The sequence below is a fragment of the Embiotoca jacksoni genome, unplaced genomic scaffold (assembly GCF_022577435.1).
Source record: "Embiotoca jacksoni isolate LCO1_2020_lvr unplaced genomic scaffold, fEmbJac1.0.p SCAF_8, whole genome shotgun sequence".
In the NCBI taxonomy this organism is placed as follows: Eukaryota; Metazoa; Chordata; class Actinopteri; family Embiotocidae; genus Embiotoca; species Embiotoca jacksoni.
The window spans coordinates 13,584,359-13,600,934 of record NW_027185436.1 but is presented as its reverse complement, the minus strand read 5'-3'; the positions used below and the strand labels follow the sequence as shown (position 1 = coordinate 13,600,934).

Here is a 16,576-nt window from a genome sequence, read left to right as displayed (position 1 = left end):
AAAAAAAACTTTCTGACTCATCCACTATTAGAATTTGATCAGTTCGAAATATCTCGAGGAGGTGCACAATTTAATTATTGTATCGCCATTCTTGTTAGCATCAAGCCAAATCCAAAGTTGACGGCTCGGCGGTCTCTGGTACACGTGCTCTACTCTAAGGACATACATGTTCATTCCACATATTGATTGAGTTCACTGGCTTTTAATGAGGAAGAAAGAAAGAGGGTGAAGATGGTGGCTCCATCATGACCACTATCTCCAGCTATGAGTGCTACAGTGGAAAAACACCATCACAGTTTGGTGCGGGCCAACACAGGCTGGTTGAAAAACCATATGTAATATGATTTGTACGGCTTTTCTGCCATAAATTACAGAGGAACAAGAAATATTTTCTAATACACACAAATTACATGCACATCGAAGTAAACCAATGGCGTGGTGAACTAAATCAAAATGCAAAAAATATCTGCGTTTTTTTTTTTTTTTACAGACTTGACATAAAGTAATGGTTTAAAACATGAATTTAAGTACTTTTAAATCATCGTTCCCCAGAACATGTCCAATGTGTACATGAATTAAAAATGATTTACATTTATATAGTGCACTATGTCCATGTCTATGAGATCCAGTGAGAGAGTTTCCTAAAGAACTAGAATGACCTCTGGTGGTACAGATAAGAAGCTTCATGTAACAGCAAATTCACTATAGAGCTGCAGTGTGTTTACACAGTAACCTCCCAGTAGCAACATTTTGGTATTTTTGCAGCATTACATTTTTTTAATGTTTAAAAAAAAATGAAAATTGTACAGCCTTAATTTTGTAATAAGTCTGCAACTTTTTTTTTTTACAGTTTTCCAACTAAGCCTTCCTACTTAAGTAAACTTTCAGGAGGTGTATTATTGTCCTCCTGAGTTCTATGACTTTAAATTTTGTGGAGATGTTTCTTTTATTCTGACCTGACTCCCATTACATTTACAATGGCGCTACTCTTAAAAAATAAACACATATCAAACATATTTCAACTTACAGTACAATCAATATCACTGGAAGAAATTTGGATGCAGCTTAACTTTATTTGGCCTGCCAAAATTAAAAATATCCTGGAAGTTTTGTGTTATCAAACAAAGCTTGCAAAGCTTTGGGGCTTCTTCTGTCAATTAGTGACAAACCAACATGTTTTTAAAACTTATTTAAACAATGGGGGGCAGTCTGACAGATTGAAAATATGAAATGCTCCCTTTGTAATTATGTATAAAAAGAAAATCCGACATTTTCAGAAATCAACTATTATTTATATTCACATGAAGAGCAATAAAATTCAGAAGCATCTACATTTCAATCTAGTACAAAAACAATCTGACTCAGTTTACTGCACGTGTGGTACTTTTACAGTCCCTCCCCCATCACCTCACTGTACATCTTTGACTGAAACATAACATGAAAATGAAACTCTCTGCGCTGATTAATATAACAGACTGTCAAAGCCTGAAAAGCAATAAAACAGTATCAACCACAATCAGCTGGGAAACAAGAGTATGAGGTGTCTTTTCTTAAATGACAGTTAAACACGTAATCACACCGATTGTGAAACAATGCTGGACAGGATGGAATAATTCTTAATGTGTAGACATAAACTACAATAAGATACTTTAAGTAAAGTGTGATTTACTCATTAGGTACTTTTTCAATTCTCTGTACTGGCATTCTGTGCACTGATATTCAGCACTGTTAAAGGTGCAATATGTAAGTTTTTCAGTTGAAAACATTTTAAAAAAAATGTACCTAAAGTTATCCACAAAATGCGAAGAAATAACAGGTTCGACATTATGTCAAAGTTGTCCATGCATTGTGTTTGAATTGCTGTAGCATCCAGTTTGCCCTCAATCCAACATTTTGGTAGTAGCAAAAAAACAAAAACAAAAACAAAAAAACAAGGTTTGTCGCTAAACTAACATTTCTTCTAGATTGGTAAGTAAAGAGCTCTTTATGTTAACGTTGGGTATGTAGTGACACCTTATGAATGAAATTAATTGTATTATGTTACGGACAGTGTTTACAATCATCAGTCATAAAAAAAAAAAATTAAAAAAAAAGTCAACAACTGACAGCAGGGCAAGAATACACAAAATTTGAGCCGGAATGAGGTCAGACATAGCTTGGTGTTACCAGAGCCAATCGTTTCACTGCGTGAATACATGGGTCTGGCTACGCTCCGTAAATATTCATTTCCAGTCGTTACATCCGACTGGGCGTCGACCTCAGGTTCATTTTGAAACGGTTACCGATCTGCACTGACCACACACGCTCCAAAACTCTACCACCGCTGCAACTACGTTTAGAAGAAAAAAAATGGACTTCAATTTAACCCCCCTCCCCCCAACCGGTCACCGATTGGTCCGCCCTTCAGTGTGGCAAACCGTTCGTCAATGCGAACAGTTTCCAGACTATAAGCACAGTGAAGGAAACGGAAGCTGTGAAAAATAGTTTGGCAGAGCCAGGCTAGAGCAGCTACACTGACCCACTATCGACTCCTAACCAACAAATTGGTATTACGAAGACACTTTATATTGCACCTTTAACATAAGGAGGGTGTGAACAGCCAGTTTCTCCTTCAGTACCTAGGTAATCACTTCGTTTTATTTTTCAGACTTATCAAAACGCAACATGTACCAGTGCAGAGATAAGTTCTTCTCACCGCCGTTCCGTAGTTGTGTTCTCTGAAACACGTGATCAAGCGAGAGGTACCACTACCGGGATTTTTTTACACCGATGTCATGAGTTCCCGTTGTAACAGTTATTGCTGTCACTTTCATAAACACAGTTTTCCCATAACTGACACAAAGAAGCTTCAACCTTAACATGACGACCACAGAAATGCAGGTCACCGGGAGGTCACAAAAAAAAAAAATTAAAAAATGAACCAGATGTAATGCGATTAGTTAAACCTGTAACTCATGACAAGTAATGGACTGAACAAGTACCACTATAAATAAAGCTCAGGATGAACGTACAGCTGCATTTAAATACCATTTTGGAGCCAAAAAAGGGGAAATATGTAAAGACACTAAATAAATAGAAAGTAATCTCTGGAGCGACACAGCTGGTTCACACTGGTGTAACTTTAACTCTGTGGATTTTGCTCTATTTTTGGCAACGTCTTATTGGTCAGATTATCAACATAGATATTTTTGTATATACTTTGTATCCTTAATTTGCATATTCGCCCTTAAACCTCAACATTCATCAGTAAATCCATCTTCGTGGTTGTCTAAATGAGGAAATACAGTAAAACGTTTTTACCAAGACTCTTGATAAGTTATATTTATACAGTTCCTCTTGACACGTTATGTACATGACAGAAAGCAAATCTTAAAAGTGTTGAAAGTCAAGAATGTTGAAAGAGTATATCCAAAATCACAGGGGAAAAGGCTGTGGAGTTAAACATATTTACATTATAGTTACAACTTTACTGGACTGCTGGCAAAAAAAAAAAGCAATCAAAATAAAGCTTATTGATTGGAGCTAAACTGGGTTTATGGCTGATAAAGAAATGAAGAAGAAAGAAATGAACATTTGGCTCCAGTGTGCGCTGCCTGCTCTCACCTAAGACACATTGGTTGATGATTTTAACCTGCACTGTTTCTCTGTACACCATCTACTGTACACAGTGGGAAGGTTTTTCAATACATTCAATTGATGCCAACACAAGTTTGGTATTTTAAGATATTAATCAATCAACCAATCTTCTAGCCCACCATGACTAATATAGCAAATGCTTCAGTTTGCATGAATAATTAGTATAGACAGGCAATTATTGTGTCTACACAGATTTTCATTACACAGCGATAAACGATTAGCTTAACACAAAGAATAATTCCATCTCTCAAAGCAGTGATTTCACTTTGTCTTGGCTGGGAAATCCCTAACAGCTGCATCTTCATATACAACTAACCGTACTCACATAGTGATGTTGATATTAATCACACTTCTGATTTTTGAAGTGGCCAGGACACAGCTCACAGTTCGGTGCCTGAGATCGGGCAGGGCCAGAGGAGTGTGGGTAAAGTATGATTGCCTGCTCAGGCATGAGGCTCAGGTGAAAACTGCAGAGGAGGTTTGGTCGACAGCATAAAACATGAGAAGTGTGTGTGTTGCATCTGACAACGCTCTGTCAGACACACAATCTGAGCCACCCTGAGCTATCAAGTACAACTGACAGGACCAATCTCGAATTATCAAACACCCTGTGTACCCAGCTGGAGCACAATCTCTGCCGTTGATTAGTGCTCTGGCTAAAGGGAGTGAAGAGACACAGTCCTATAATAGTGCAAACGCTGCTGTTGTCTCGAAGGCACACGCCCGTTTCCTGTAATCGGGGCAGAGACAGGATGGAGTGCCTGAATTACAGCCAGTTTCTGAGTGTGGACAGGTTCCTGTCCATCCAGCGCTGGTTCAGCCTGATTGTTTCCAAAGCTTCCTGCACGCTCCTCATCTGAGAGCCGCGCTCCTTCAGACTGAAGAAGAAAGCCTGCACCTGCACGTCACACAAAAACACACCCAAATATTAACCGGATCAGACTTGACATTCTGTCCACGACCCTGCACACAGACCCTCAATTACAATGATTTATAAATGTATTGTATTAGGACAAAATGGAAACATACTTGATCAAGGTGTGCCTGTGTGGAGAACTGGGAGGTAGCAGATTTGATGATTGACTGGATGGCAAACGAGCCCACGGGGAACCTACAGTCAAAAAAACAACAACTCTGATGCCGTTTCGTCTTTTAATATAAATAGCTTTCGAATGCGTTCTGTGATAACTTGTATTAAGCTAAAAGGAACCACTTACTTCTCTATGAGGCGGTCCCAGTTCTCTTGTATAAAATCCCAGGCAAACAAATAGCCAGCAAAACCGTTACACACCGTGCTGATGACCAAAGGCAATTCCTGTGTCTGGATATGGTCTCCCTTCAGACCTGCGTTAAGAATCCTGGACAGAGCAAAGTAAGTGTTTGAATGCACTGACAATACAGTCCTCATGATAACTACCAGATTGCATGAAGACATTTGTTGTCAAGTCCTTTAATCATTGTAATATTATGAACAGGTTTCAGAACTTGAGAACAATAAAGAAAAAGACACCAGCTCAACTTAGAGGCTTGACTTCATCCACGGTCTATTTCTCCTGTTTCATTTTTCAGTGCAAAACAGCACACTCAAGGGCAAACAGCTGACAACAAGGTTTGCCTTCATGTTTGTTTTGCTCTGAAGTCACTTTTAATGACAAGAGTTTCTTGGAGATCCCAAGTCCCTGGAATCACCACTCTGAACGCAAACACCAAGCTTCTGGTCCAGCTTCCTGACTGAATATTTGGTGTGTGCGCTCTTATGATGGCACATTACAGAGATCAGACATTAAAAATATGTTAAATGTGTCATTATATTTGTGGTCTCCCACGTTTTTAAAATCAGTGAGAAGAGAATTAGAAAATCCTCTAGTGTGCACCAGGCATAAGACTCTGTATGCTATGTAAGCAAACATAAACACTTACCAAACTAAACGGCGTGTGTCCTGAGTGGATGCTAGGCCCTGTAGCATTTTTCGCTTCTCCGCATCATAGGTGACATAGTGGTACATGCTGAGTAAAGTCGACCAATCTTCATCTGACTGAGCCGCCACTGTGAATACAACTTGCTGCAAATCACCTGGAATCCTACAGAAATTCAAATAATAGGCAAAAATATTTATTTATATGGTCACAACTGCTCCAGTTTTCTTCCTCCAACTCAGATACTAATTATCCAGTCAAATGAGTGTCCTTGCACCCTTTCTAGAGATCACTTGTATTTGTAAAACAGATGTTTGGGCTACCTGTTGCCACCATGACCCTAAATAAGAGAAATCAAAATGAAATGTTTTATGAGTTCTTTACGTACCGAAAGGTCCCGTTGGACTCAACATAGGTTTTGAATAGCGACTTCGCTTGTTGAGTGCAGTTTTCTTCTGCTAGACTGCAGGCCGTCTGCAGCAGTGCTGAGCGCAGCTCTTGTTTAGACACACTGTCCTCCTCTTCCCATGTCTGTTTGTTCATCAGGGAACCAAAATGAGCCAGAATATATTTCTGTGAAATGTAAGAAAAAAAAAAAAAAAAAATCATAGAAACATTAGGATACAGAAACTTTACACTCAGTGAGCAGCCCACTCGAATACTTAACCTAACAAATTAAGTTTACAGACTTAGGATACTTGTATCTTACTTGTCCTTGTAAAATAATAACTTGTAGCTAACAAAATTTGACTTCTTAAATAAAACCAAAGTGCATTTTGTGCAATTAAGTTAGTGATTTAAGCAAATCTAAGTAAGGTAGATGTAAGAGGGAGTTTTTCCCTCCCTCTGTTGGAGGTTTTTCTCCCTTAAAGAGGAGGGGTTTTTTCCCTCCTAGCTTATGTGGGAATTGTTGAAATTGTTGGGTTTCTCTGTATAATATTGTAAAGTCTTGCTGTAAGGACTTTAATGTGTTAAGTGCCATGAAATAACCTATGTTGTGATTTGGCGCTATATAAATAAAGTTGAGTTGAATTGAATTGAATTGAATTAAGTGATCACTAATGGGAAAATAAGTGGATGGTAAAATTCAAAAACGGCACTTTTTTTTAATGTCGGCATGTTGCTGTAAATTCTTACGGCTTAAATTTGTGAACTGCTTTACGTTACTTTACCAACTCATCAGCACTTTATACAGCACATGTTCACTTTAAGCCACACAGTATGTTGAATGTGTTCGATGGATATGTGACTTACTGTGAACCCACTTTCATAAGTGTGAGGTAAGTACCTTCATGCGGGACACAATATTAGTCTCCTGTCTTTTGTCGAGCAGCCCGTAGATTCGATTGAGCTGTAGCAGGGCCTCTGTCACAGGAGAAGTCTCAGTTTCTTTGGACATACACTTCAGCACGTTGAGGACTTGATCGAAAGACACACGTCCTAATCTAATGACAACACAGTACAGTGAAGAAAGGTGGAAGATGTAAGTGTAGTACAATAATTTGAAAATACTCCTCCACTTTTATCAGTGAATACAATTGAAAAAGAGTGTTTAAGTTGTCTTTTATACCTGGAGAGAGCAAAGATGTTATGTATAAGCGATGCACGGTCATCATTTGTAAGAACACTGATATTTTTGGACAAAGCATCTTTAAGAGCAGCCCAGCCTTCATCTCCGTAGTGGACAATGTAGAAACCTGTGTTTCTGTAGTTCAACTTTAGCCACTTCACACTTTCTGGCAGCTTAAAGGTGCCTGAAAACAAACACAAACGCACGTACACACAAAAAATTATCATTTAACAAAATATCTGAGACTCTAAAACTTAGTATAGAAGATTAATACTTTGTGTTTTACCTGACTTGGTGTTCAGAGTGAACACCTGTCTGCACTCAGGGGCCAAACTACAGCTGTCGTTTACGTATGTCACCGGAATATTCCACAAGCTAAAAAGAGTGCACAATACAGTTGGGGTTGTTGTATTTCTATGATTTGTGTATGTGTGTGTGTGTGTGTCTGTTTGTGGTAACGTAACCCACCTTGAGGTATGCGTGGCATTGTCAGTTGTGAGCAGGAAGTGCTCCTGTGTGAGGTTCACCTGGTCTCCCTTGCGGCTTATAGTGACCAATGGAAAGCCTTTCTGTGAAGTCCACGAGCTCATCATCTCTGATATGTTCTGGTGCTGTGTGGAGACCTTGACCTGAGGACAAGAAGAGAAATCCAGTTCATCTGTGCACTCATGCGTTCTCAATACACAGAGATAATTGTGGGAGTTGTCTGAAATGTTGCTGCTACATCATGAAGATTTGTATTAACAACAATTTCTTTAATCCCAACACAAAGGGCATTGATTAAAAAAAAAAAAAAAAAAAAAAAAAAAAAATAGGGATAACTTCACAAACATATTTTACACAAGTCAAAGAATCCATCAATTGTGCAAACATTGTGGCAAACATCCAGATGAGTTTGTTTGACTAAGCCGGTGGAAGTTAAGCACCAATAGGGGGGCATCCTTGGCAGCATGAGCACCAGAAGGGAAAGTGATGAATTGGCAGATGACACTTCAACAAAGGGCACTGGGCTCAAACCCTCTTGTATCAGTCTTATGTTCATGTGTGTGTCTGTATGTGCTCTGACTTCCCTTCAGAGGGGATTAAGCCTGAAGATGAACAAGGGATCTAAACAGTATAACATTATCAACGATTGTAAGTCATTTTCTCCCTTTCAAGTTAATAATGCAACTCCAGAGACATGTGTCTGTGATCATCCCTTATGTGATGACGGTAAAACTAGCTAAATGCAGACAATGTCAGGATGAATGTTAGTAGCATAGTTGGCTGTCGAACTGCAGAATGAAGGGTAAAAGTAGCCAAAATGATAAACTGCTGATAAATAGTGTCTATTATGACAGAGACATGCACACAAAAACACAAACACAGACCTGTGTCAGGCTGTTCCAGAGGTCATCCGTGTCTGTATTTGATCCACTGAACTGTTTTAGGTATTGAATGATACCCTTTCTGAACTGTTGATCGCCTGGCAGCGAAGTGTTCAGCATCAGGAGGATGGATGCACCCTGGAGGACAGAGGCACAAAGCATCAGCGGTAAGACCTCAAACAGGACTAACCCGTAGACAAATTGCACAGTACTTATTTTATACAAAAGTGTACCTTTTCATAGGAGACAGAGTCAAACATCTCTTCGACTTGTTCCGCCGTATTAACCTCTGTGGATACAGCGTGGGAGGAGTTTAGTGCATCTTTGTCTAAGGCTCTGAACCGCACTGCCAGGAATAAATTACCCTGCAAACAAAAAGCACTTACTGAAAAGACGCATAGAGAGGCACACAAATATATCTGCTTCAAAATATGCCAGAAATAATTTGAGCAAAATATTTTAACTTACAATATCCAGCTTGGGTAACACTGTTTGCAGTGACATATACTGCATATAAGTGGCAAAGCCTTCATTGAGCCACAGGTCATTCCACCACCTCATAGTTACCAGGTTTCCAAACCACTGCAACACAACATCAGAGACAGATTAGGACCCTGAACATATTCAATGTCACGGCTCCTTTCACAGACAACCGAGGCGACCAAAACTACCTGATGAGCGAGCTCATGCGCTATGACAGAGGCAACCACTTGTTTTTCCAGAGGAGAGGACTGTTTGCCCACGAGCAGGGTGGTCTCACGAAAAGTGATGAGCCCCCAGTTCTCCATGGCTCCTGCTAGGAAGTCCGGGATGGCTACCAAGTCTGATAAAAGATAGAGGGAGCATATAGCGATGTGTAAAGAGAAGGAGCAAATAAATAGTGTGAGACATGCAGGTGTGTGTGTGTACTCACCTAGTTTTTTGAGGGGGTAGTCAATTTCAAAGAACTCATTGTAAAACTTCAGTAGTTTGGAGGCCGTGTCCAGAGCATAGTATGTGTGCTCCTTCTTCTCTGGCACAGAGTAGACAGACACCTAAAACAAATAGACACAAATATACAGTACACACACACACCTAGACTGTTTATCAGCAACAACACAACATCACTAAATATAAAAAAAAAATGATATTAAGGCAAACAGCCTGAAATGAAAACAAAGAGAGAGATCAAAGCTCTTAGACCTACCACGGTTTCTGAAACATTTTTGCTGTTGGGGGCGAAGTTAGCCACGATGAAGGCCAACAGGTAGGTGCTCATGTTGACACTAGTCTTTTCAAACTCATCCTGCACGAGGCCATTGTGGAGAGGTGTGGAGTTAGCCTGAAACACAAAGCATAAGGATGAGTGGTAGTATACTCAAAAAAAATACTGTAATCAAAACTGGCATGTTGTGGAATACAGAACTGTGAGCAAATACCAATAGACTCTGCGTTAGCTTAACTGTGCCCAAACTAAAGAGCTGAGAAGCCACAGTGGGAACACAAATGACTCTCAAGGTCCTCAAGAGAGGCAGTGACATAATATACAGATGTATTACTATAATGTTGTGCTGTAGATTGTAGCTAAATAGTGACAAACACAACATTGTTGACATTATGTTGTGGAACAGAAAATGAGGCTGCGCACACTGGACATCAAGTTTATAGACCTGCAATACTAACCTATTAATATGAAATTATTTTATTTTGGATGTCCGTGGTTACTAGCCAGCAGCTGGCATGACATTAAGCCTGTCAATAATCAGCATCTGCTGTAATCTAATGAAGCTCAGCACGCAGACACTGATAGACGCTGTTTCTTCCTTATGACAAAATATTTTTGGTACGTTCGGAAAGATTTTTTTAACACTTCAGCCTGTACTATCCCAACATTGAAATTAAATGCAATTCAAAACTAAGGTCTGTTTTATGTTTATGTTTAGTAAGAAATCTCAGATTTAGCCATCAGATACCATCAGCCCTTACAAACGCACACCAAATGATATCAACCATAAAGACTGATGAAGTCATTAACCAAAGCCAGAAGGATGTTTCACCTGTTGGTACCATTCTGTAAAAAATAATACATTTTTAAAGTACCTTAGGCATGTTGGAAAGAGCCATGTAGTTTGGTTTTCTGATGATTTTAATCAGGAAAGTGGCCTTGAAAGCTGGCTCATCAAAACAAGGGAAGGCCTTCCTGGCAGACAGCGGCTCAAACTGTGTCGCTGCTAGCACCCTAAAGACAAGAGACGGACGTAATCATGTTCAAATAGATAAATGCTGTATAAATTAATAAAACAGTCCAATTTCAACTGTCAACTGTAATTTTTACAGCACTGCTCTTTTAGTGTCTGGTCACAAGTTGAGCACATTCCCCACCTGATATTATAGCACAACAAATTAACCAAGTATACCTTTTATTTCCATCTTTATCAGAGTAAGAGCTGTTGTAAAAACCATCGTAGGTGTGTGAGAGTTTGGCAGAGTAATCCAGGGTCAAAACACAGTGCTGGCCCGCCTTCAGCTCCTCAGAGAACTTAACAGCAAGCTGCTGCTTGGGTTTGAACTCCAGTACAGTCACATCATGGACCTGCCCATCACCGAGCTGGATGAGAGAAAGCATTGTTGAAAAGCAAGCAGATGACATAACCAAACATAGTGGTCAGTTATTTGGTTGATCAGCACGCAGAAATCCTTTCAATCCCACCTTGAAGGTAGCTTTGGTGATGTTGAGATTGGAACCATGCAGGACAATGCACTTTCTATTGTGAAGCACAGCCATGTTGATAACAATTCGGCCGGTGAAGGTCATGTAATCGAGGTCAGGGTTCAGAGTGAGGTCATAGCTGAGAGGACGTATGCTGAGAGGCAGTCGGAGCTGTGCCCATGGAAACAATTCACCATTTGTGGACAGAGGGTAGACTGACTCAATGGGAGTGGTCTTGTTAGGCTTCCGACACCCCGTCTGCAGGAGGAGGGAGCCACAGGAATCAGTGTGGAGGAGAAATAAAAAGGGAAGTTATCTCGCCTACATATTGGCTTAGTGCATAGGAAGAGTGAGTGACGTTAACGCTACACATGATGGCAAACGCTACACATGATTGCAAACCGTAACTAACCAGAACTAACTCAATATTTGTCTTACCCTTGTAAAGTTGCATCCAGGTAAGAAGTAGAGTACCATGGTCATAGAGGCTACTATCACCAGGAATAACACGCATACAACCATGGTACGAGCTGAAGGTCGTGAACATGTCCTGAGACCACAGAGAGTTTAGCATTACTTTTGTGAACCAATTTACAAATATGGGGTCAAAGGGAGCAACAGTGTGTATGACAAAGCTGTAGATGGTGGTGTTGCAGGGGACAGAAGCTGTGAAATGTATTTGAAGTAGTTTGACAATAACATTACATTCACCTGATTTCAACATTTGAACAGCCTATGATAATAAATAATTATTTATGGAGCACTACTTTGAAATGTCACAACGCATGCCACACTGGAAAAATATTTATTACACTAAAATACTTTACAGCAACCAAAATGAACCCAGTGTTAGTGCATTACCTCGGTGGAGACTGTCTGCTGAAAGGGGAAGAGGCGGATCTGTGAGCAGAGCTGCGGTTCATGAAAGACATGCCCAGCAGACGAGCTGAAGATTCACAGTCTTCCTCATCCTCGTCCATGTCATTTTCTCCCAGGCCTCGCACAAGCAACCGGGAGCTACAAGGCTCATACGCCACCTCATCTGGGTCAAGAGCAGGAAACGTCTAGAGAGAATGTCCAGTACACTCTGTTATTCTCCAGATGAACTGTGCAATGTTTCCCATATAATGTTAACAACTACATACATTTCCAAGGTAAATTAATTAGCAAAGGGTAAGATGTCATGTGTAAAAACAGTGAGGAGAGTGAGGACAGAGACAGGAATGATGGAAAATAATCAGGGCAGAATAGGGTCTCTCAATAAAAATCCTAATGATAGAAGAGGTTGTTTTTTACTAGGATGGAGGTTGATGCAGAAAGAACATAAAGAATGCAAAAGGAAATGAAAATTAGGAGAAGGTTTGTTAGGTATCAGAGAATGAGAGATGATAGAAGAAGATGAAGACTGAGGAATGACTTCATGAGCCTGTCTGTGTTGACAGTAGCTTAAACTGAAGCTTTGAAAAGAATGATATTGAGACTATTGCAAAAATTAAGATATAGCATTGTCATCCTTTTAAAATGAAGTTCCTTTTTACGCAAGGTATTCAATTCAGTGTTCAAGATAGATAAATAAATGCAGCTGGCAGCTACAAAATAATTTACAGACCAGTGAAAGATGTACTGAACCGCAAAGAGTTTAAATGAGCATCCCTGGTTACCCATAAATGTCGGCCATTCTTGAATCAAATGATCCTTAAATATATTGCCTCAGTTAGTTCCCATTGTCAGCATACAACGGCGGCATACCGGAAATGCAGTGGAGTCTTTTGCCAAATCCACAACATCAGGTTCCTCTTCAAACATGCTGTTCTCAATCATGTTCCTTGGCAGGTTTGCATGCTCTGCAACACACAGAGGAAGAGAAATCAGACAGATGGTTCCCAAAAAGGGAAATAAGTGACTTTAAAGAATACAAATGAGTTTCTACGATGACACACACACACAATCTGTTACACATGCTGGCATATGGGCAGAAGGTTTGGAGTAGGGCTGGACGATATGGTCAAAATTCAAATGTTACAGTGTTTCTAAACTCCAAATCGATGTTGAATACTGAAGTGATGACTATTGGTGCTTTTACTAAATATTGATACAATGAGAATTTTGATAAATAAAACATGGTTATAATGATAAAGTGGGTAAAGGCAAAAAAATAGCAAAGCTAGGCAGTCTGGTAAGTTCAGAAAATTACATCACTTCACTGTAATGCATATTTTAAAACCAGGACAAGATCATACTTAACCCATATCATGATTATAATACCCCAAATCTAGGACTATATTGATATAAAATCGATACATTGGCTAGTTTTACTCTGGAGTTTTTCACAATGAGTAGTGGCAAGAAGACACTACTCACCACAAACACTTATTGTTGTCACTGAACATGCAGACAACAGAAGTCCACATTTAAAAAGCACTGACTGAGTTTCTGCAATTTCCTGTTACTACACCTCCGACAAGTGTTTCCTGGTACTTTGACCTAAATAGAACGGCTTCATCGCTCATCAGTACTGGTTTTACTAAATCTGTAAAGACCAAAATCACTCAATGTGTGGGTAAATTATTTAGCTGCAGAAAATTAAACAAGGGAGTCCCTGCAACCTACAAAAACGCAAGAACAATGAATATCCTTCATCCAGCCATGTCACATGCTACTGCAGTTTACAAAAGCCTGCATTTTCTCAAATGAACCTTCCTCTTTAGCATCGTGACAAGAGTTAAGCCTTGTCTGACAGAATTCATGTAATTTTCTGGCAGCCAGACTCTCCCCTCAGAGGCATGTTCACCTTCCTAATTCAATAAGCAAAGTAGTAAAACGCTGTGCAGTGCAAGTCTCCCGTTTTGCCTCACAATCCATTCATACTATTACAGGCTACAGACAATGCATTTTCAGTCTCAGTTGTAGATGGATTTGAGTGAAAAGCACAGAGACAGTAAATCCCTACTGAATGCACACTGTTCACTCAAAGACAATGACAAACAAACAAGGAAGAGCTTTAATTCCCCTAAAAGGAAGTCCACAGCCAAGAAATGTGAGATGTAAATTATTTGGCTCCTTCTCTGTCCAGTAAAGTGTTTCTGCTGTGACTGCATGGATTATCATAGTCTCTCTGTCTGGACCACATTGCTGTGACATGAATGTCTATTAATAAGCTAAGAGCTACGTAGTCTGTAATGTGTGATGTCCAGTTTTCAACAACAAAAAACTAACACCCATGAAAAGGCATTAAACACTAATGATTGTCAGATCTACGTCTTACAACTGCAGAATACCGTTTTGTTTTTATGGTGTTGATATTTCATACGCTTAGATGAGACAGGTGGTGGTCACCAAAAAGCCAGGCGAAGGTTTATGACCAACAAGTCTGTGTGTATACAGCAGTACAACCTGTTATCTGTTGACTGTGTTCTTCCTGTATACTGAAAACATTTATCAGGCCTACCTTAGTTACAGAACTACACTTAAATATGCAGTATGTGTCTAAGTCTGACTGATATGTTCACTACTTCAGCGGTGAGAACACAAACCGGACACAAGACATAGCTTCAGCAAACCAAGCCAGAGTGCTCTTATTGGTTGCTTCATCACTAAAAGCACAGAGGAAGGAACTTATCTGTGAAGGCTTTCACATCCTTATCTGATCATGTGTCATGAAAATCAAAAAGTCACAAACAAGAACAAACAAAAAAGGAAGTTAGACTGCTGTACTTTGGTTGTAGATCCTTATACAAGGTTCTTTCTTCCATCATAACACTTTTGTGGCACACCTAAGGTTGTTTTTTTTCACAGCACCTAAGCACTATAACTACACTATTAGCCTTGTTTTGTTCATTTCTAGATAAATACTGTAGTAACAATCATCCAAAAATAGGTGAAAACGCAGTTTTTAAGTCAAATAATTGCCTACCATCCCCCACTGCTACCATTGCAATTAAGCCTTCCCTGAAACTAAAACCCCTGTTGTCCTGTGTGTACCGGCCTTTTTGTTTGTTTTAATAAAGCACTGGAAGCCCTGGGACCATAGCAGAGGTTATAAAGCAGCTGACTCCTGGTAGCCTGAGCTGAGCTGAGCATGACTTATCAGCTCTCCACACCACCACCAAACACAGCCACTAACCAAAACCTGCAGGCTTAAACTGGGCAAGCAGCACGTCTGTGTTTTAACAGGCAACTTCAGTCTGACCAGGACAATACTGTTTCTGTCACGAGTCTCAAGACAGTCAACTGCTTAAGCAATCATAAAATAAAAAAACATATATATATATATACAAACAGTCCTTCCTGCTTTGGGCTTAGGAGGAACAAATGTGAATGTTATCATGTCGCTGTAGGACTATCAACAGATACTGAGATAAAGTTAGCTTCAGAGAATCACTCAACTGTAAAAAGAAACAAGTTACTCATAAAAAATAAATAAATAAAAAAAAACCAGCAGCTCTTTTGTTGTTGTTTTTCTTTCAACAGCCCATTGCAGCCTTGTCAACATGTGTCCTCGGGTGAATGTCACTCCCAGTCAGTGTCCCGGTACTTATTAGCCGGCCTGCTGCTGTTAGCACGCTGTAAATGTCCCCACCGACCCTTACCTGAACTGTTACCGTCAAATACATCCATTGTAGGATTATCTCCAAGACCTCCTCCTCCTCCTCCTCCTCCTCGCGTCAAAAAAAAAAAAACCCGAGGGAGCCCCTGCACGTTTGCAAGACGCTCGTAGCCGGGCTCAGCCCACCGCAGCCCGTACCGACGGTAGCTAACTACGTAGTAACTGACTGGAAGATATTCAGTTAGCTCACGTTAGCCGCTTTCCACAACTTTAACGCCCATAACTGTTGTTGTTGTTTTTTTTAAATTCGTGAACACGGTGTCTCACAATATTAAGCCTTAAACTAAAAAAAAAAAAAAATTGACAGCAAATCTCAGCCTAAATTGCTCGGTAAACTTTTAAAAAAACAAAACACGAGCAGATGACACTTTCCTCCCCTTCCGACCAGTTGTTGACAACCGCCCATCAAATTATAATGCCGACATCTCATTGGATGTTCCAGCTAAGGGGGCGGGGCCGGGTCCCATTCCTGCGCACACGCTTGTTATATTTGAGGGCAATGTATTGCGTCACATTCACTTCATCGTGGTAAACCACAAGCGTCACATATTTGACCTCAACCCTCATACTACTGAAACATATTCATGTTATTATGTCAACCCCAAAAAAAGGTTAACATGACAAATAGCCCCCCCCCCCCCCCCCCCAAAAAAAAAAACAACAACAACAAAAAAACACACTTTTCACTAACTTGTGAGGACATTGCACTGTTTTATATCAATTTCCTGGAGACCAACCTAAACCCTTAGCTTGTCAAATGTCTACAGTAATTATTATGATGAATACCAAGT

General features: G+C 39.9%; 1 protein-coding gene across 2 annotated transcripts; it reads right to left on the bottom strand.

The window, feature by feature from the left end:
• Positions 1–186: 186 nt before the first annotated feature.
• lnpep (leucyl/cystinyl aminopeptidase) lies at positions 187–16,157 on the bottom strand. Of its 2 annotated transcripts, XM_069178522.1 has the most exons (22): positions 15,769–16,157; positions 12,929–13,023; positions 12,041–12,243; positions 11,618–11,729; positions 11,180–11,437; positions 10,887–11,077; positions 10,570–10,708; positions 9,677–9,811; positions 9,404–9,524; positions 9,162–9,313; positions 8,959–9,072; positions 8,724–8,855; positions 8,494–8,628; positions 7,592–7,752; positions 7,410–7,498; positions 7,124–7,307; positions 6,842–6,998; positions 5,942–6,126; positions 5,557–5,718; positions 4,854–4,994; positions 4,666–4,747; positions 187–4,534 (listed from the first exon to the last, which is right to left on the bottom strand). In XM_069178522.1, the coding sequence occupies exons 1-22, from the start codon at positions 15,794–15,796 to the stop codon at positions 4,403–4,405; spliced, it is 3,108 nt and encodes a 1,035-aa protein (XP_069034623.1). In that variant the 5' UTR covers positions 15,797–16,157; the 3' UTR covers positions 187–4,402. The 2 variants fall into 2 exon arrangements, with proteins under 2 accessions (XP_069034623.1, XP_069034622.1); XM_069178521.1 differs by having other exon boundaries at positions 9,162–9,524.
• Between the last annotated feature and the right edge of the window lie 419 nt (positions 16,158–16,576).

Coding starts and splice junctions, on each gene's coding strand:
- lnpep (XM_069178521.1), bottom strand. CDS start 15,796: ATGGATGTATTTGACGGTAACAGTTCAG. Junction 8,856..8,958: donor TGTTACCCAAGCTGGATATT/GTAAGTTAAAAT, acceptor TTTTGTTTGCAG/GGTAATTTATTCCTGGCAGT. Junction 6,127..6,841: donor ATATTGTGTCCCGCATGAAG/GTACTTACCTCA, acceptor TACATTTCACAG/AAATATATTCTGGCTCATTT.